At 38.1% G+C, this 22,090-nt stretch overlaps 1 protein-coding gene across 6 annotated transcripts in view; it reads right to left on the bottom strand.

The window, feature by feature from the left end:
- Window positions 1–22,090, bottom strand: part of PIBF1 (progesterone immunomodulatory binding factor 1) — a 113,558-nt gene that overhangs the window by 90,921 nt on the left and 547 nt on the right. For 2 of the 6 annotated variants that reach the window (XM_027674525.1, XM_027674527.1), the window contains exons 1-7: window positions 21,697–22,009; window positions 20,651–20,954; window positions 19,718–19,818; window positions 17,377–17,575; window positions 13,175–13,294; window positions 2,702–2,835; window positions 590–698 (exon numbers count right to left, since the gene is read on the bottom strand). In XM_027674525.1, the coding sequence (XP_027530326.1) occupies window positions 590–698; window positions 2,702–2,835; window positions 13,175–13,294; window positions 17,377–17,575; window positions 19,718–19,818; window positions 20,651–20,902 (915 nt within the window). In that variant the 5' untranslated portion in view covers window positions 20,903–20,954; window positions 21,697–22,009. Of the gene's footprint in view, window positions 1–589; window positions 699–2,701; window positions 2,836–13,174; window positions 13,295–17,376; window positions 17,576–19,717; window positions 19,819–20,650; window positions 20,955–21,696; window positions 22,023–22,090 lie in introns of those variants that run through there. The other 4 variants (XM_027674522.1, XM_027674523.1, XM_027674521.1 and 1 more) reach the window with 4 other exon arrangements.

Genomic DNA, 22,090 nt, shown 5'->3' with positions numbered 1-22,090 from the left:
TTCTGGATCACAACTCACCAGAATTCTAACAAAGATAAGAACCCCTCTGCACCTGAAGAGGCATTTATTCTCTGGCAGAGACCAGAAGAGCTCTACCAAGACAGTCGTGGAATGCAGCACACGATGCAAAACGGGTTGAGAGAAATGTTTGGAGGTTTTTTCAGCCTTTAGAAGAGAAATCTGGTCAAGGAAAATCCTACTGATATCTTCACTTATCCAAGTGGAATACGTAGAAAGATCCAGACTCTTGGCAGTACATAGCAACAGGACAAGATGCAACAGAAAAAAGCTGCAATAACTCTCATTAGCTTTTATAAAAACATTTTCACAAAGAAGGCAAACAAATACTGGAACAGATTGTCGAAAAGGCTGTGCAATCTCCATCCTTGGAGATATTAAAAACTTGACAAAGCCTTAAGCAACCTGACCTAATCTTTTTCTGCATTGCATGGGAAGGTTGGAGCAGTTGGTCTCCTGAGGACCATTCTAATTAAATTATTCCATGATCCTGACAGACTTGATTAGACAAAGAATCAAATTCCTGAGGTGAAGAAATACACAATTACTAAAGTAAGAACTTTATATTTACCTCTTTTGCTAAGTCATTTCTTTCTTTAGCTTGTGCTTTGTATGACACCTCTAATATTTCATATTTTCTTCTGAGTTCTGATAATTCGTGCTCAAATACATCACGTTCACTGTTAAAACAAAGTGAAACTATTAGATGCATTAAGTGTAATGAACAAGATTCCTGTGCATTTGTAATTTCTCAACCTTATTTCAGTTCATGACGCTGACTTCTTCCATAGGGCAGTTACTGATAATCTTACTTTTTCAGTTATTAACACCTAGAACAGTATCTTATTATATGAAACAATTTAGGATTATTTAAATATTTAGAAACAAAGAAAGTTCTATTACAATAATCTTCAATTCCCATCCTAAATTATTTCATCCTCCTCTGATTATTCTTCTTTAGTGTAACTTTGGGGTCCCTTCTTAGCAATGAACTGCAAGTACCCTTATCCATAGCTTTAGCTTTACCAAGCTTTTGACGTTATTTTCCACGACATTCTCTTGAATCTTTTGCAGATATTGAAGCCTGACGAAAAAGTGAAGAAAGTTCATTCCCATCTTCCTAACCAAACAGAAAGAAATATATACTTGTACTCAGTTGCTGTTCTCCTTTGTATACAGTCCCTTGATACCAGAGAGGGTTGTACTACTCATGTTTAAAATATACATGACACAGCTGCAAAAATTATGTTAGTGTCCTGAAAAAGAGTGCTTTCCATATGCACAAAGAAGCATCTCTGTGTCTCCACTCTAACCCTGTCAGAACAGGGAAATGAATTAGCCAGTATGAGCTTGCAGTTTGGAAAAAAGTTAACCAAATTTATATTAAGTATAGCATAGCTTTAAAACTGAGATAACTTGTAGGGCAGCAGAACTAGAAGATTTGACATAGCATGTTTTAAAGGCAGAAACAAACCTGGAAGTGATTAACTCCTGAAGTGTTCCCAAATATCCTCCCTCAAACAGTCATGCCAACAGTGCTCTCCCCTCCCCTTCATCTGTGCCTACACAGATGAATACAACCTACTCTCTCATATATAGTTTTGGCACATTCATTCATGCTTTTCTCAACTCAAGACTATTTTAAATGCACACTGCTAAACACTGGGGCCATTCACATGAACGTTAATACAATCCACTTATTAAGATGCAGTTGCACATAGGAAGCAAGCCATAGGATCAGTCCATCCTATTTGTAACAAGCTGCCAGGTAGATTCCAAGGTTGTCTTAGTACATATAGCTGTGAACCAGAAGAGCCGTGAATCCAGAAGACAGATTCTCCTTCAAATGACTTCGTGGCAAAGTCATTTTTGTCAGTAACTCTGCCTGAGTTCATTCTGTACGAATAACTAAGGAGCTGGCAGGGTGTTTTCTATTTATAATTCCCATTTTTGAATCCATTTCCCAACAAATGTGCCAAAGGCGAGATTTCTTGTACTTGCAAACACACTAAAAAAGCCATTTGGGAGCTGGATTGTGAAGTATATGTCTATGAGTGTATTTATAAGAAATTCATTTTCACTATTTTGCAATTGTTTTTTGGCTAGAACTGCAAAATCTGTATTATTAAAAACAAACATGCTGGAACTTCCTGCAGTTAAACCAATCCACTAAGGTAATCCTAAGATTGTCTGACAAAGACTTCTCATAACAGCCCTTTCAAATTTATGACTACGAGAATATCTTAAATTGTAAATATTAATTCCCAAGGTCCTACCCTCTTAATTCACTCTGTAGGCACCACAGAGTAGAGCATACGGCCTTTTGTTAGAACTCTACTTTTAAACTAGGAAAAAAAGAGTACTTGTTCCAAGATGCTTGGCATCAACAGCTCCCACTTCCTTAGTTGCAAAGAGACTGCTAGGCTCTTCTGAAAACACAGTAAATCTCAAAATATAAACTTTTAGGAAGATAATTTCATGCATCAGTTTTCAAAATGTTGTTCGTTTTATGTCTGCAATATACTACAGGAGATAATTGAACCATTAGTGGACTGAGGAAAGAAAAAATATCTGTGGTGTGCACAAGTCAAAAATAAAATTAAAATCTCTAGTCAATCAAGGTTAATGTTTATCTATTAATATTTGTATGTTATTTTAACACTTGAATTATAGAGATACTTACGATTTTACTTTATCATAGTTCTCTTGTCTGTAATCACCTTGCTGAATCATCTGCTTGGTATCAGCCAGTTCCAGTGTTAAACGCTGGCATCTAACCTCAAGCTCTGACCGACTCTTCCTCTCATCTTCATAGTTCTAGAAAGTAAGACATTTTGAAATGATCACAGCTACATTGCTATTTACTTAAAGCAATTACAAACTAAGTTTTGTGAATATCTTTTACGAATATTTACACGGTAGTATTTTCATTTGTCTCAGTATTTGGAAATTTAGTACACTTCACAAAGTAACCAGCGATACCGATACTCAACTTATTTTTATCTTATTATAAATAGAATCATAAAATCAACCAGGTTGGAAAAGACCTCCGAGATCGTAAAGTCCAACCCTTGATCCAACACTGATGTGGTTACTAGACCATGGCACTAAGTGCCACATCCAGTCTCATCCTAAAAATCTCCAGGGACAGTGAATCCACCACTTCCCTGGGCAGCCCGTTCCAATGCCTGATTACTCTGTCTCTAAAAAATTTCTTCCTAATATCCAAGCTAAACCTCCTCTGGTAGAGCTTAAGACCATGTCCTCTTGTCCTACTGCTGGCTGCCTGGGAGAAGAGACCAACCCCCACTTGGCTACAACCTCCTTTCAGGTAGTTGTAGAGAGTGATGAGCTCTCCCCTGAGCCTCCTCTTCTCCAGGCTAAACCACCCCAGTTCCCTCAGCCTCTCCTCACAGGACTTGTGCTCCAGTCCCTTCACCAAACTTCTTGCTCTTCTCTAGACCTGCTCCAGCACCTCAATATCCTTCCTGAACTGAGGGGCCCAGAACTGGACACAGTACTCCAGGTGTGGCCTCACCAGTGCTGAGCACAAGTGAAGAATCACTTCCCTGGTCCTGTTGCCACACTGTTCCTGACACAGGCCAGGATGCCATTGGCCTTCTTGGCCACCTGGGCACACTGCTGGCTCATGTTCAGCTTCCTGTGGATCCAAACTCCCAGGTCCCTTTCTGCCTGGCTGCTCTCCAGCCACACTGTGCCCAGCCTATAGCGCTGCAGGGGGTTGTTGTGGCCAAAGTGCAGGACCCGGCACTTGGCCTTGTTCAACCTCATCCCACTGGAATCAGCCCATCTCTCCAGCTTGTCCAGGTCCCTCTGCAGGGCCATCCTGCCTTCCAGTAGATCAACCCTTCCCCCCCAAATTGGTGTCACCTGCAAATTTGCTAATGGTGGACTCAATCCCCTCATCCAGACCATCAATAAAGATATTAAATAGAACTGGGTCCAACACTGATCCCTGGGGGACACCACTAGTGACCGGGTGCCAACTGGATGCAGCACCGTTCACTAGCACTCTCTGGGCCCAGCCCTCCAGCCAGTTCCTAACCCAGCACAGAGTGCCCCTGTCCAAGCCGTGGGCTGCCAGCTTTTTCAGGAGTATGCTGTCAGAGACGGTGTCAAAGGCTTTGCAGAAGTCCTGATAGACCACATCCACAGCCTTCCCCTCATCCACCAGGCAGGTCACCTGATCCTAAAAGGAGATCAGGTTGGTCAGACAGGACTTGCCCTTCCTAAACCCGTGCTGGCTGGGTCTGATCCCTTGTCCATCCTGTAGGTGTTGTGTGACTGCACTTAGGATGATCTGCTCCATAACCGCCAGCTCCCTCATCACCCTTGGGTGGATCCCATCTGGTCCCATAGCCTTGTGAGGATCCAAGTGGCTCAGCAGGTGGCTAACTGTTTCCTCCTGGATTACAGGGGGGCTATTCGGCTTCCTGTCTCTGTATACCAGTTTCAGAAGCCAGTTGTCCTGAGGACAACCTGTCTTACTGTTGGAAACTGAGGCAAAGAAGGTGTTAAGTACCTCAGCTTTTTCCTCATCTTTGGTGACTATGTTCCCCCCATGTTCAACAAAGAATGGAGGTTTTCCTTGCCCCTCCTTTTGCTATTGATGTATTTGTAGAAGCACTTCTTATTATCCCTAACAGAAGTGGCTAGATTGAGTTCAAAGTGTGCCTTTGTCTCTCTAATTTTCTTTCTACATGACCTAACTAGATTCCTAAACTCTTCATGAGTAGCCAGCCCTTTTTTCCATAGTTGGTAGGCTCTCTTTTTTCCCCTAATTTCCTTCGTAATCTCCCTGTTCAGCCAGACCAGTCATCTTCCCCGCCGGTTTGCCTTTCAGCACACTGGGACAGCCTGCTCCTGTGCATTCAAGACTTGCTTCCTGGAGCATGTCCATCCCTCCTGGACCCCTTTGTTTTCAAGGGTTGTTTCCCAGGGTACACTCTGAACCAGTCTTCTGAGTAGGCCGAAATCTGCCCTCTGGATGTCCAGTGTAGACGTTTTACTGATGGCCTTCTTTGCGTCCTTGAGTATTGAAAACTCTATTGAAACTCTGTCTGTGCCCCAGACAGCCTCCCACCACCACATCTCCCACCAGCCCCTCTTTGTGAACAGCAAGTCTAGCGGGGCCCCACCCCCGGTAAGCTCATTTACCAGCTGGAGCAGGAAGTTATCCTCTATATATAAATACTTGATTAATGTGCCTATTTTTTGTAATGCATTTGTCTATTAGCACAACTTCCAAGACACATAACTCTCATATATACAGCCATCTAGGGCAATAGCCTATATAGAGCGTATGACACAAAGACACTCTGATCAACTTCACAGGCACCATCAACTGAAAGACTGACAGAAAGCCTTCTTGAAAAAACACACCTAAATACTTGTATGACACTACAGAAAAGCTCCCTAAGCTACTAAACATACTGTAACTATTCTGTTAATAAAAAAGAATTATTTTTTTAATATATTTCACAAGCCTAGTCATTTTCACTTTAACCAAAATCACATTAGGTCACAATCTCAAAAATCACAACAACAAGAAAGACAGTTCTGGATGGTCAATCATTAAAAACACATCATTTAAAGACATGACTGTTACTCATCCTAACATATACTGGTATGTATATGGCTTATTTTTATGTTTACCCTAATTAACAGATATACATTCAGCAAATTACCACTATAGAACACTTTCTTCTTAAATCAACTAACATGTCATTATTTATAAAAATGGCATCATTGTAGCAGTAAAGTCTCTGTCAGACATTTTTAAAAGCTGTTGTCCACAAGTTAGCTAGAGTTTCAAATCCCTAACATAATGGTGAGACTACCCTGCTGTTGCAGTGCAAACATGACTCACTTTGCAACAGGAAACGTTAGTAAGGGCACTTAACATTTAAGTGCAAATCGAAAGATTAAGTTTAGAATAAAATTCTTCTGTGGATACCCTGTGTTATACTGCTGCTAGTATCAAGTCGGAATTCATACACTCTTCACTGAGTGGGCTACTGAAGCTCCTACAGTATTACACATCTGGCAGCTAGAAGACAACTACCTAAATTATAAAATTAAGTTGGGTAATCTCTGGACAAATTTTTCATAAACAGCTTTAAAGCACCAATTAACAGAACAGTTAAATATCTACAAAATTAGTTCCTTCTAGTACCTCAGCCACAAACTTAGTTTTGAATTTTATTTAACAAATCAGTTATTAATGTCATGTAACAATATGGTAACTTCAGGGAAGGGAAGTTAAATTCTGCTTTTGAAAAGTGATACTATGATATACCTTAAGTATGTGGGTTTGTTATGTTTGTTTTTTAAAGATTTAATATAATTTCTGAAGAAACGCTAATTATACCGCACAGGTCACTGTTTTTCATCTACCTAATTTTAAGGTGTCAAAGTATTTTAATCACATGAAGAAACGTTCAAAGCTAATAGTTGTTCTAGGCTGTAAATAGGCTAACACAAAAAAAATCTGTATGGTATGTATAAATCCAGGTAGCAGATACACAAGCTTCTGGACTTCCATAGCAACACATCTTAAAGACATACAATCAGGCTGCCTGTGCTTAGGAAGAATAAGGTTTGCTTTGCATGTAATGAAGTTAATTTAGTTTATAACAATGTCCATATATCCTAAACTGATTTTAAGATATCTGCAATGGAACAGCTTTATCTTTCAATTTATCTTCAAGAGCTTGCTTGAAAGTCTTGATGAACAGCTTTGTCCTGCTGAAGTAAAAAAGGGGCTTATAAAAGAATCAAGATACAGTACAGTACTGTACAAGTACAGTACTTTCAAGTACAGGAATGAGGTCCTGCAAATACCAATAAATAAAAACAACCTAAGTAAGCACACAAACATCCAAATAATTAAAGGAAAAACAGTGCTTCCTCACACTGGATGTGATTGCAATAATAATTCCAACACCACATGGTTTTTCTTCAGTTTCTTACAAATTCTTTGCTACTGCAGAGAGCAGCAACTCAGACTGATGAGATGGTTAAAACAAACAAGAAACCAAACCTGTCCTCTGTGAGACAGACAGGCAAACATTGCCCAAAGAAATTCTTGACAGAGCTGTTTAAGAGAACCAGTATTAACCAGTTCAGGTACTTTCTACAAAGCATGTGAACCAGTCCCTACCAAGAAGTGCTTCAATTTGGTTTATAAACACTGTCAACATATAGATGTTTCAAGCAAGAAGATTCTGCACCACTTAAAACCCAAACTGGTAGAGAAACTAAAGACCTAATGGCAGACCTCAGTTTAATGATATTGAGCTTCACTGTTATCCTCAATCTGGAATGAACAGCAGTTTACAGCAGTCACCAAAATGAACATCTACCTCAATTGCAAGTACAAAAACTAGGTGACATATTTTTTGAACAAAGTGACACCTAATACATGGTAGGGATTAGCTGATCTTTCAAAAAGCCTTCAGGGATAAGAAGATAAACAGAAATGCAGGGAAAAGATTAATCAGCCAATCAAGCAGAAGTAGCATGACTTCTTCACACTGTCTACAGATAACCCTGCGGAAGAAAGTGATCCTGCTTTTAAAAAGCTTTTTTAAAAAGATCTTTATCTTTGAAGAATCACTTACACAGGCCAGCATTTTGTTCATATACTAAGGTACCTAAAGGCCCTCGACAAATACAAAGCTACTGTATTATTGTGATGTGAAAACCAATTCCCTCAAGTTACTTGGATGAGGTGCTGCTCCTTGCTAAAGATGACATTTTGCTTTAATTGTTTACACAGTCTGCATTCAAAAACTATTGGTAAATACAGCATTTATTGGAATACAACTGCTCAAATGTCAGGAAGAAGCTATACATAACTGGATGAATAAGACATCTCTAGTATATTGATATGAAATTGATAATCTGCCAAGAATTGTAGATGGGTTACTATCTGCCCACAAAAATTAGAAACAAAACTGTTGAGCTACTCCAAAATAGAGAAACTCTGCAAGGAAAGTAAGAAAGAAAAGCTCTGGCCTAAGTGCTTCTATAGCAAAAGAAAGTAGGGGGAAAAAAAAGCTCTTTCTCTAGATCTGAGCTTACTAGAATCTCCAGTGAAATATTCTCAGGCAAAAAGGATCCTTGAGATCATTTCATTACAGAGCAGTATAATTAAACCATTTGGTACTTCTGAACAGTCTGCAGTCAATGAGCCACAGCTATGTATCGAAAGAGTTAGAAAGATATTGGACAGAAAATTCAACCTTCATAGATACATAATTTCTTTGAGTCTTCGAAATGTTAAACTGCTCCCTCAAGCTCATAGTTACTGGTAGAGGATCTTCTTTGCAGCTTTTTTTCCTAAACAATATTAAGAACAATGAATGGGAGGAAAAAAAGCATGTACCTCATCTAAGACTGAGGCCTCATCTGTCCTTTCTAGAGAGAGTTATGAAGACCAAGTAATCAAGGCACTGCCTGAAAGAAGTGGTGTCAGGGGGTTGGGGAAGTGTTCTAGACTGCAGTCTTTACATATATGCAAACTTTAGGAGAAATCTGAGGGATCACAGTCCTTCTGGAGTACCAAGAACAGCCACAGTTTTCTAACATTCAGATATATCTAGTGCCAACTGATCCTTTGAGTGCAAAAGCTTAGTTTATTCTTTGAAGACTATAGATGGGCTTTTCCTCCAGCTGGAAAACATTATCAGAGAGAAAACTGTTAGTTATGTCCAGCAAAACTTGACAGCTACTAATCCTGATTCGGAGACAAAGTCTTAGAAGAGATCTTTGTCCTATACATAACCAGCTTTCTCTTTAGGCTAACCATAGGTTTTAGATACTGTCATACTATAAATTTTATTGCAAGTCCTGAAGACAACTTTACAGGAAAAATAACTGAGGAAAGGAAGCCCTGATAAACCTGTATCGAGACCGAATTCCAGGAAAACACTGCCAAGAAACTCCTAGCCAGAAGAAGAAAGCAATATTTAAGTCTTCTAGAGCTATAAAGAAAAGGAAGGTTTCCTTCCCAGACTCTCTCTCAGTCTTGAGAGCAACTTGTGAGTAGTAAATTACATCTGTTTGAGGGAAGGTTCTGACCACTTTGGAAGCAAACAACTCTTAAAATAGTAAACTGATGTTCTGCATGGGAACACACACATCAGAAGCTGGTTTTGTTTCTAGGAAGCTCCTGGTAATACACCACTATAGCTGGACTTCCTTTTCTATCTGTACCTCCAAAGGTGGTGGTGCCAACATTACTTAAACTTGAAGTACTAAGCACTGTACAACGAGCCTGTACTACACATTTAGTAACAAGTCAGTCAGCACTGTAATATAAGAGCATCATTTTACCAGTTCCACCACCTCCTCCTGGTCTGTGACTGCTGTACCTAGAACCAGATGCAATAATTGTGCACAGAGAGCCATTAACTTAGCAGCTGTACAGCAGAACCACTTATACTTACCATTTTAAAAACAGAAAGAGTCAACAAATATCTTTTGACACTAGCTGTGTTTATCAAACTATGTTCCAGTGCTAGAAACCAGTCTTCACACACTATTTTCTGCTACCAGTTGTTAGAAGCAGCTCCTCGCCCTGCTGGGTCTGTGTTACAGATTCAGCAGCCTTTGATTAAGTGCTATGAGCAGCTACACACAGTCAACAAGAGAAATTTACAAAGTCAAGAGTTTTAGTGGTCTCACTTTTCAGCACACTAAGAATTAAATGAGTGCTAACAGAGGCTAACACACACTTAGGACTTCCTTCCCCTTTATGAACAAACAAAATATATTTTTATACACCTTGAGTACAAATAAAGGTGGCAAACATTCAGAAGATGCGTTTCATGCCCTAAAGTCAGAAATAAAAGTTTTTCTAATACAAACGAATTAATGATTTGCCTAGAGATGAACAAGTGGATTTGTCAAGTCTTAGAAGATTAGTTTCTAGAAGGATACAATGACAATTCAATTTCTACAGAATCAAGCTTCCTATCTGGTACAGCTGCTTATAAGCTCAGTTGGCTGAGAGGCCACAATATCAGGCCACTGCACTAACAAGGTCAGGCCAGGTCTGTCATGCCAAAACCAAGTATGATTGGTTTTTCTTTGGTATGGTTCCCTTCCACCCTCCAGGAAAAAAAAAATAGCACCATGTAGCAAAAAAAGATTTAATGGGTTTGAATACCTGATTTTATATAACCAATACTGAGCCAGAATACTGGCTTATCATAACAGCATTCAGAGAATAAAACTGGTCTGCTTTATTTTCTCACAAAACAGTATATAAAGGCTCATGATAGAGAAAACAAAATAAAGTCTCTTACATTCACACCATGAAACAAGAAGAGTAAAATTACAGCTCATCTCCCTTGACCAAATTAAAGGAATACAGCCATCCTGTCACAAAAACCCAGAACTGATGTCGGGCAATGGTTGCCTTATTTGATGAATTCATTTCACATTTAAACTTTCCTAGAGTTGACTTAACATATTAAGTTTGAAATTTCCTTCAAACTTTTTCAATTGTTTGTTGGCTAGATAGACTTTCCTATGAGCCTAGAACTAATTCTCTCATATACCTCATAACCTTATTTCTGGGTGAATATTTACATGCATAGAACTTACTCAGATCTAGACAGTCAGCCATGAACAATGAGAAAAGCCAGCAAAATCCCCCCTGCCTAAGCCATTAGTAGTTAATAGAAAGATTTGGGCTAAACATATTTTTTGTTCTTTCCATGTTCCACAAAGAGGGAAAAAACCCATGTTGAAACTCATTAGGAAGAGCCTTAATTATCTGCAACAGTAGAAAAAAACCACGAATGCTTATTGTAGGAAGCGGTTTATTCTCACAATGAAAAAACAAAAAAAAAATTGTCTTGACTTCAATGATTTTGTATTTCAAATGTCTGTATTATTAGTTTCCTGAAGAAGCTTTAAACTCAGAACAGGTACTTTGTTGATAAGCCATGTAGAAAACAGAAATATTGCAGTGGTTGGAGAAAACTTAAAATGACAGGAATGGAAACCCAGAAGAAGGTTTCAAAGAGTATAAATTATTAAATGACAGGCAAGAAACTTAAGCAACCATGTTTCACGTACCTGGAAAAAAAGAATGATTGAAATACCAAAAAAAAAAAAAACAACAAAACCAAAACACACCTCCAGTAAAGAAGAGTATAAGAGCTTAGGTAAGGCTATTAACAAAACTTTATTTCCCACTGATAAATTTCCTTGCAATAAAGTTTGACCTTATTGAAGGAGCTCAAATAAATAAGTTACCCCAGCAGTACCCCTTGAAATCACTTCCTCATAAACTGCAAGAGATGATAGGCATGCCAGCTTCAGTGTACCAAGTACATTACAGATTCTAAAGTACCTTCACATACTGATGATGCTCCTCTTCACTTAATATCTGAAACAGCCTGAGGCACCTTGTTACAGTGACACTTACCAAGTCACAAGGTCAAATCTGAACTTGCCAGAATCAAACTACAGAGACTCTTAAAAATACCTCATATCAGGTCACTTTTCATTAAATACCCAAACCACACCACTGCTGTGTGTAACATATAGGATAAAGATTTGGGTTTGGGTGTTTTTTTGTACCTATTGAAGAACTGTAGTAATGGATCTTATCTGAAACCTGAGAATTTTGTGACATTTCAACATCTGGATCTCTTCCCTGATTTTTTTTTCCTAGAGACTTATTAATTTTTACTAATTGCCTCTCATTTTAAGCATGTAAATAGGGTATAGGCATTTAAAGAAGCACCTCAGTTCAACACAGGCAACATTCTAGTGCTTCTTTTGCAGAGATAAAAGCAAAGCACAGCATATTTCAAACTTGGAAAAATAGATCAATGGGAAAGGTGGACACTGCCACCATGTGGTGTAAAAAGAACAAAACTGGAAGTTTCTGTATTAAAGGTCAAACCGAGAAAATTGTTTCTAGCACAGCTTTAATTATTGTTATCTACCGTCTTGTTAATTTGCTTCAGCAAATTAATATAGATGCCAGTCAAATCTCAGAAGGTTAAATCCTTCTGAATAATTTTATTAAATCAGAGCATATTAAGTGTACAATGAAGGAAAATGCTTATGTAAGACAAAATGAACAGGATTAATTTAATCTCAGTTATGACCAGAGATAATACAAAATAATGCTGAACCACATAAATGCACACATTTTATTGACTACTTTTTCTAATTCAATCCAAAAGAGAAATGAAAATAATTTCACAAGATAATCTTATGTAAATAATTTCTCCTTACACTTGATAATTCCATAAGTAAATTTCAGAGGCAGAAAAAGGTGATAAATAAAAAAATAGCCTCAGAAGTAGTAAAATGACAGTGGCATTTAAAGTCCCTGATAGCCATGACTTTGATAAATATATTATGGGTACCTGAAACTATGTTATCCCAACTCCACATTTATGTGGAACTAAGCTAAAATGCAAATTACCCTAGCTATATACATGCTAAAAATACTAGAAATACTTTAAAAACAAAATTCTTCTTATACTGTTTCAACTCCTTTGCTCTTTGAAAATAAAAATTAAATATATTTATGTAATTTGTTTCTCTACTTCTGGTGTTTAGCCTTTACTTGGAATCAAATTATCTTTCTCTTTAGTACAGAAATAAATAGGAAAATTAAAATATAAAAAGTTGAAAAGCATAGCAAAGAAAATGCAACCATAAAGAATTATTAAAAATCTGGTTTTATATCATTAATATAAAAGGTGAAGCAAATTACTACCAAGACATCACATCTCAAAAACTATACACTGAATCATCATGGTGTCTTCACCTGCTGCTGGGTGGATCTCCTGTCTCAGCTTCCCCACCTTGAACCTTGCCCTCAGAAAGCACCAGACAGCTGGTAAGAGAGTACCCTGAACAGTCTCATGAGTGCATCTTGCAGGGTAGCCATGGCATAAAATTAGCTATTATACAGAAATGTACATACCATGTTTTTCCTTTCCCTCCCTTCCTCCCTCTCTGCCCTCTTTTCCCCCAGTAACTTTTGTACAGGAAAAAGCTTCTATATCTTATACCTGAATAATGATTTGGAGAATGAGGTTTTCACAATATACATATTTACACAGTTTCTTAACTGAGATAACTAAGAAGTACAGACCTCTGTCAGAGACTTCAGTTGGGATTTGTACCCACTTAGTTCTTCTGTTAGACTCCCCTTTTTCATCTGTAGATCACTTAGCTCTTTTCTTAAGGAATGGACTACTTCATAAAATCGGACCTAGAAGAACAAGATATATATTCAAAATTGAGACTAACAAAATTGCAATTGCAAAACTATAATCCTAAAAACAAATCAGCTCAACATTTTACGGCAATAATTCACGAAGTTATTTCTAGTGCACAACAGAAACCTGGTTGGGGAGTTGGGGTGCAGTGAAGGAAACGTTACAGCAAAACCAGCATCTTTCTTCAACCTTTGACAGCATCAGCTAAGAAATAATCAAAATATGTTTGGCACTGAACAAAAGAGAGGAATAAAGGTAAAGATTACATTGCTGTTCAACTAAGGCAGCTCCAAGTCAGGCTTCCCAAACAAACAAACAAAAAAAAGTTGCTAATGAACCACATGGCCCCATGCACTTATTTGTGTCAAACCTAGAGCCTATTTGATTAATAGTGTAAAAAAGAGAAAAAAGCGAAACCCAAACAAACCAAAAACCTATTTAGCAATAATCAACTTAACTTGCTAACTTCCCCCAAGCCAACATAAACTTTTATGAGGTGTGTAGAAATGGTGAGAGGTTAATTTTTGTTTTCTGCCAGTTCAGTGTGCTGAATTTGCACCAAGAAAAATGCAAGAGCCAGTGCAGGAAAGCAGGAACAGCACATAACCAGGAAGAACTGTGACACCCCCCCACACACACACCTTCAGCAGTAACATCTTGTTATATGGATTCAGCTGCATCAGGCAACTAGGCCTCTGAAAGACTCGACTCCGCTAAACTAAGACCAAAAAATCCTTGTAAAAGGATTAAAAATAAATTAAAATCTGCAACACATACTCCTCTCTTCCCCCACTTTAGTAATAGGCATTTTAAGTCTCACATCCATAAAACTTTTTCAGAACATTTCTACTGACCAAGAAAAAAAGACTAGAAAATAAGTAGTAAAACCACAAAGTCAGTAGTAAAAAGTAAAAAGAGACAAAACAAAAAAGAAAGCTTTTTTGGTATACACCCCCCACACATACACAGAGGTTATCACTCTTTGATTAACTTAATACCTTAAAATGTTGGTTTTGGGGGATGGTAGAAAGAATAGATAATTAGGTACTGTTTTCATGCAAAAGCTACTGCGTACCCTCCATCACTAATGCTTTGTTTGATATATGATTAAAGAATACAAGCAAGAAAGCATAAATAAAGTGACCATTCAATAGCAACGTGTAGTACACTTCCATGCAGAACGAAGACAGGTCTCAGTTTTGCTACCTGTAAGTAGCAGAAGACAAAGGAAAGTTTCAGGTGTATTTCATATAATTGACAGCATACAATTCTAAAAACACAGAAGCCATGGAAATTTGCCATGTAAACATAGATGTAGTTTGCTTTATACAGTAAGGCAAGTGCGCAACATGACTGGAAAATCAGTATTTTTAGTTTTAACTGTAGCATCTGATGATTCAATTAGTCATTCTTAATAGAAAAAAATAACCTTGATTATCACTAATTGGTAAACATTTAAATAATTGTATTTTTTTCACACCTGCTTTTCCAGTAAGCTCTTGTGTTTTTACTGCAATTTCCCTAGGAAACCTAACTTATGCTATCATGCCACATTTACTTCTCAAACCACAACTACCTTAAAACAGATTTCCCAGTAGAAACCAAGATATCATGGGATACAAGTATCAAGAATAAATGTATTTGCACAGCCCTCCTAAGAAAAGATAATTACGTGGTAACGAGAAAGTGCAAATGAATGCAGCAGATGAGGTTGAGGTTGTAGCAGAAATTCAAGTGTTGCTGTTATTTAGCTAGTTTGATGACCAATAAACATTCATGGAACTCAACAGTCAAAGCACACATTGCCTCTTGCCAACTCAACAGAGCAGAAACAAATTACTGTAAATGGGATTTCCAAAACATATCTTAGAAATTACAGGTTTATATCAATGTGCTATAAGCAAAGAGTTACTATTTTCCAGGCAATTTTAAAAAAACTCTTTGCATGTGCCCACCACGTTTTATGGAAAACTAGAATTAACCTAAAAATGGGTGGGTACAGAGGATGAAAAAGTTGACTTCTGTTAAATGAAGTTATGTGAAAGCAGTTGGATCAGTTAACCGCCGCCTTAGACAAACAGCAACTGAGCTGTAGTTAGCAAAATCATACATCTGAAAGACACAGCAATTAAAATAAGATCAAACAGAATTTGCAGATACTGTTTTTAAACAACTTGCTGCAATTTTTTTTTTTTTATGACAGAATACACAAGAGGTTCACTTTACTGAACAAACTGAACTGGTGCTTGGCAGCCAAAATACTTAATGGCCTGAAGTACTTTAAAATTTTGCATACACTTTTCTAAAAACATCATTCTTTTAAGTGGTAAAAAAAAAGTTTAAAAAATCTGAATTTTTACTTTTAAGTTCAAAAACCAGAAAAGCATGATTTTCAGAGAAAGATTCTTAAAACACAATTTTTCAGTTGTCATCATTAAATACTACCTAGTCCTCGTTCTAACATGTCATTACTCCACCCCTTTGTGGAAGAACAGTAAAAAACATCTCACATTTGCTTTAATTCCAGTATTTTAAACTTGAAATATCTCTATATACAAAAATGTCAATTTAAGCTCTTCCTGCTGTTGTTCCATTTTACCAGGTTTCAAACAAAGTCTAAGTATTGTATACATGTTTACTTCTACCCTGAAGATTGAAAGGCGGTATTTTATAACTTATTAAAAAAAAAAAAAGTCTGAAAATGTCTTGCTCAAGTTGTCTAAGCAGGACCCTTTCTTGCCAAGGAAAATTTTACCCTAATATCAGTAGACTATACTGTTAGTCTGGAGCCAGAAATTTTAAATGTCTGAGAAATACAAATTCTTCCTTAGGCAAGCAAAGCAGAAAACAACATTCCTTTCAACATCCTTTACCTAGCTGTCAGAAGCCAAATGGATGTACAGACAGGATAAGCAAAATAATTCTGTAGCCACCCAGCATCTGCAGCAGCTGAATAATTCAAAGTAATGATAAACAACCACCAAGCTTAACTGATACTTTCAGGTTCACACTAATCCTCTTGCTAAGAGAAGAAGCAGCAAACAGCATTTTACCACATCTTTAGAATGCCTTCTTTGAGGGGAAAAAAAAAATAAAATCAGCCAAAAAGGTCACTTCTTCAAAAGAAAAAAGTGACATGTAAAGAAGAAAGGGGCTTCACTGAACACATAAGTAGTAGAGTTTTTGGCACAGACATAAGTAGCATTTACTTGTTGAACACAAAAGGAAAAGAAAGGGAGGTTAAGGGTAGAGGGTGGCTGCTACTCATCTCTCCCACTACATATCTTTTTGAGACTCCCCTCCTTCTACTCACAATCTAAGCACCCTAATTGTGCTGTGACAGCTCCACTTAGAGCAGCTGACAAGGTTACTAACTCCTGGTATCTGTCCTGCCTGGCTACATAGTCTTTTGTAGAGACTGTCAACCAGCTCCCGAAGTCCTCAACTTCCTGCACGCCAATTTCAAGCAAGTTGATGCAGATTTCCATTTCTGTTAAAAATATTGCTTTTTAAACCACTGTGGTGCATGAATCAACGAACTGTCCTCAAATACTTCTGTAGAGGGCAGCAGGTACAGTAGAAATCTAGGGCGTAATAATGCAGAAGGGCCCAAGCCCTTCCTGCTGCTTTCAAAAGTCCAAGTTTTGGAACTTCTTAAAAGATACTTTTGCAAGATCATCCTTTAGATAAGAATGACAATTTAAGGTACACAATCTCCTGTGTTTGGTCAAATAGGAAAAGGCCAGATGGAAAGTGTGAGGGAAAGGTAAGGTTCTTTTTAAAACATCAGTCTGAGATTCCCCTCTTTACTGGAATGCAGTCGTAACGGACCAATCCAGAAGCACATCTTCCTCTGAAGGTCCTTCATTTCTAGCTAGGGATGAATAAGAATTCTAGGATTATAGACTGGCTTCTACTCCATGAACATCCCTTTAATTCTAAAAAAAAAAATAAATCAATTTACAGTTTGTGGTGGGTTAACCCTGCCCAGCAGCCAAGCACCTATACGCCTGCTCACCTACTTGCTGCAAGGATACAGCCTATATTTTAAACTAATACAAAACAAAATACTCACAGAAACATATTCAGAGATAGAAAGCTGATCTTCAGGAAGAGACTTTAGCTTCTCATAGCAATCATCTGTTAATTCCAAATCTCTCAAGCTATGTCGAATATTTCCAGCCCTCTCCCTCAACTGATGATTTGTTTCCTCCAGCTGCTTCTGTCTCAATAAAACAGTTTCCATTTCTTGTTTCATTAGAGCCTGATGTTTTCTTCATGATTGATTTGAAAACATTTGAAAAAAGAAGACATTAAGTAGTGAGTAACACAAGTGACAAAGCTTCGAATACCCTGGGAAAGGAGTGAGTTTTGTTCATTTTGCAAAGGGGAAAATTTACACAGATTAGTTAACTAGCACAAGAGTGTACACCACCATGGTTACACTACCATATCAGACACAGTATATATAAAAAAACAGGAACTTTATAGTCACTGACAACACAAAGCTGAATCTGAGAAGTGACAATCTCCACATATGCTGACTTGAATTTTTAAATAAATCTTAATTTACCAATCAAAAGGTTAAAACACGAAAAAGCAGAAAATATTTCCACAAAATCCCCAATGGACTACTACATCACCAAATAAAACAATAGTAACTTCAACTTGTGTTTAATCAAGTTTCAGCACATGGGTGCTCATGGTCTATTTCACACACAACCCCTCGTTTTCTAACAAGTGTAACATGTTGGGGTCCTTCTAAAAAAACCAACCAACAAACAAACCAAACACCATTACATTAAAACAAGTAACCTTACTTTCAGCCTTAAAACACCACCACTACTATTATCACCAGTGACAAGGTATTACACAGCAAGAGAAACTGCACATCACTTAACGATGTTTCAAAGTGTTTAGTTTATTTTATTCAAATCATAGAATCGTAGAATGTTAAGGGATTGGAACGGACTTTTAAAGGTCATCCAGGTCCCAATCCCCCCTGCCATGGGCAGGGACATCTCCCACTAGACCATGCTGCTCAGAGCCCCATCCAACCTGTCTTTGAACACTGCCAGAGTTGGGGCATCCACAACCTCCCTGGGCAACCTGTTCCAGTGTCTCACCACCCTCACAGTAAATAATTTCTTCCTAATATCTAACCTAAATTTCCCCTCTTTCAATTTCTACCCCTTACTCCTTGTCCTATTACTACAGTTCTTGACAAGGAGTCCCTCTCAAATCAAAGATGACCGACCTACTTTTTTGGAGGCTTTAAGCTATAACTCTTGAAAACATATCCCAATGAAATAATTCTTTACAACACAGTCATTCCTGCACTATTTAAGAAGTAATATAAAAAATACTAGCTAATACTACAAGGTGACATCTGCCCCACTGGTTTAAAAAAGACAACAGAAAGTCTGAGCAAAGCAGTCACACAAGGACATATTCTTTAATATGTACAATTCTATTAAATGGGGATGAAAATTGAAGTAAAAGACTGTCAAGACAACTAATGGAAAGACTGGGGAAAGGAAAGTAGTTCAACTTTTTTATGCCTGTTAATAACAGTTTGCACATCAGTACATTTTTACTGAGTACTCGAGATAACTCAAGTATGGCCAACATAAAAATATTCCACTGTGGTGGAACTAAGCATACAGAGCGACAGACGTTTTTCTGACACAAACAGCTGCTCTTAGCTGAAAAACTCTGCTGTAACTAATCTCAGGTCTGGCTTCACATCCCTAAATCTCTTCTAGCATTACTACAGAATGATTTTGAATTAGCCACATTTGTAACGTGGTGCATCCTTTACTGTAACATGAGACTATGTAAATAATGCTCTTCCTTCACAGGTGTTTTAAAACATTTAATTGACAAAGCAGTTTGGAGAAGCCTTCTAGCCAGTCTATTTTTCAGCTACAGATTAACTAAAAATATTTCAGAAAACTACGATGGAAAGTGAGTTTCTACATCATCAACTGAAAGCATTTCTGACAAATCTGCAATCTTGACTGGAAATGCTAAACATTATTCCCTTACCTTTCCCAAGTCATCTACTCTACAGTTATTAAAAATTTAATTTAAACTGATGGAAATTCTGCTCCCTCTGCCTACTCCTTTTGGTTTTAAGAACATTTGTATTCCTCTTTACTATTAAATGTTTAATCAAGGTAACAATAAAACCAAAACCACAAACTTCAGCCAGTGAGAGTTTAATTCAAATTTACTTATATGTAAATTAAATATGCAAATTACATATTTAGAATGAAAATACTAATATAATCTGCAAAAGAAATCCTATTCCTGCAATTAACAATTATCTGCTTCTGTTAATAACTTATTTATACAAATTTAAATTAATTATTGGACAGTAAAAGATGAAGTTCTTAATTTTACTTCCATCATACCTAGCATCTTCTTGCTGTAATGCCAACTGACTATCCAGTCGTAAAGACAACAGCTGCTTTTGATGGATTGCATCATTAAGCTTCTCTTCTAGCTCCTCGATCTAAATATAAAGAATGTAAGTATAAAATGAAGAAAAGTTACCTTAGTAATTTTCAAAAAATATTTTACAAAAAAGAACAACTTGAGAGAAAAAAGTGAATAGCCCAATGTTTTGGGAAGTGCAACAACGACTGTCTAACAAAACCTCTAAATATGCTAAGGCTTCATTGAATATGATACGGACTTTGTCCCAATAAAATAAAAATAAAATAAGACTTAGTTCTTAATTAGGTCTTTTTCAATCAAATATCTACTTGTTCAGTGACTTTCAAATTAGGCTTAAACTCAGAGCAACAAGCCAATGAAAGCCACAGTTAGTATACAGTAGGTTGTAAAAATGTGGCAAAGCTTTTATGCCTTTCTTAATTTCATGCATCTTAGAGGAAGCTGTGCACAACACAATCTACTATTAGCATGCTGGTATATTCTAGCCACATCTTTATTAACAGATAATTAATTTGTATTCAGATCGCTTTTTCTAGTATTCCGCAAGTTCATGTTCAAAGCCCTATTAAGCTGCCAACATCAGCGACAAAATTATTCTTCATTTCTGAAAGGAAACAGGTGTTTTTCCTTTGTATTTAGAAAAGGTAGTACTAATCTCATTTATTTATAATGACTTGGATAAGTCAGCTAAGTTTCCCATATCTTTGTTTCCTTTTCTTCTCATTAAAGAACCCAAACAAAACACACCAAAGAAAACCCCCAAACCACCTAAGCAGGCTTCCATCATGCAATTCAAAGAAATTTTTTCAGAACAGAAGTTTCTACCATACTCTAAAAGCACCAAAACCAACAAAAGACTATATAATGAAAGGAGAAATACTCCTTACCTTGGTCAAATATTCCACTTTCAAGTTGTCAATCATCAAGTTTCTTTGAGATAATTCTATTTTAAGCAGCTGAAGGTTATGGAGCAACTCCTTCCGTTCAATTAGCTGCTTAGTGATTTTTACAGTACCTTCTTTCTCTTCAGAGGAAGAAACATCATCAGTTGGCATTGTGGTTTCTAAGCTAATATCTTCAGATTCCAAGGAGCTAGAAATGTTTACTTTCTTGATTTCCTTAGAGCTTTCTTGCGACATTTTCTTCCACTATTTGCAAAGCTTTTTTTAAGCTATACTTTGAGATGAGCCCCTTGAAGAGTTAACAGCAAGAATCAAAACAAATGAAAGGCATTATATCGTTATGAAAAATTAACCAGTTAAACTAGACCACTAAGCAAGTAATGCTCCTCAGTATCGCTATTTATTTTTTTTTCACCCGAGAAAAACATTTTGACAAGCTCTGAAGAGGGCAGTTGCCTAAGGACTCTCTTGCTAAACAACTATCAACAAGGGTTTTGACCACAATAAGATAAATACCAGTGTGAATCTAGCTTACTAGTATGATAAACAAAGATGTGTAAGCTGTCAGAAGTGCATGCACCAAAAACTCAGGACACCCACGAGGCATATACTACATCAGAGAACATACCGTAAGAGGCATAACCAGACTTTCTGGATAAAAGGGTAAAAGAATACTTTCATCACAGAATCACTTAGGTTGGAAAAGATCTCTGAGACCATCGAGTCCAACCTATGACCGAACAGCATCTTGTCAACTAAACATGGCACTCAGCGTCACATCCAGTCTTCCCTTAAACACCTCCAGCGACAGTGAGTCCACCACCTCCCTGGGCAGTCCATTTCGAAGTCTAATCATCCTTTCTGTGAAGAAATTTCTCCTAATGTCCAACTTAAGCCTCCCCTGGTGCAGCTTAAGACCGTGTCCTCTCGGCCTGTCCTTACTTGCCTGGGAGAAGAGGCCGATCCCTACCCGGCTACACACTTTCAAACACTGACTGCCTTCCCAGCAGCAGTAGCTGCACTGTTCTTACCAGGTTGGTTGACCCAGCAGCCACACGGACTTTTACAACCCCCCAGCACAGATCACGGTTGTTTCTCACAGACGGCGCTGCTCAGAGCCCTGCCGAGAGAGGAGACACCGCGCTCGGAGCCCGGGCAGCGACAGCGGGGCTGCCCCCCGCGGGGGCTCTCCGGGGTCACAACCCCCTCCCTTCCCCACGGCAGGCGGGGCGGTTCAGAAAGGGGGGATGCTGTTCTGCCCACCGGATGCCCCGAGCTGCAGAGCCGTAACTGCGGGGGGCGTTGACCCAACTCGGCGGGTCCCCGGGGCAGCCTCCACACACCCCGACCGGCGGCGGCTGCGGTAACACGCGCGCGCGCGCTTCCGCCTCCCCTCAGCGCGGCGGGGGCGGAGCGGCCGCACGA

The sequence above is a fragment of the Neopelma chrysocephalum genome, unplaced genomic scaffold (assembly GCF_003984885.1).
Source record: "Neopelma chrysocephalum unplaced genomic scaffold, ASM398488v2 Primary Assembly neopelma1_25, whole genome shotgun sequence".
Lineage (NCBI taxonomy): Eukaryota > Metazoa > Chordata > Aves > Passeriformes > Pipridae > Neopelma > Neopelma chrysocephalum.
Note: the sequence above shows the minus strand (reverse complement) of the source record. Positions and strands in the feature narration are given on the sequence as shown.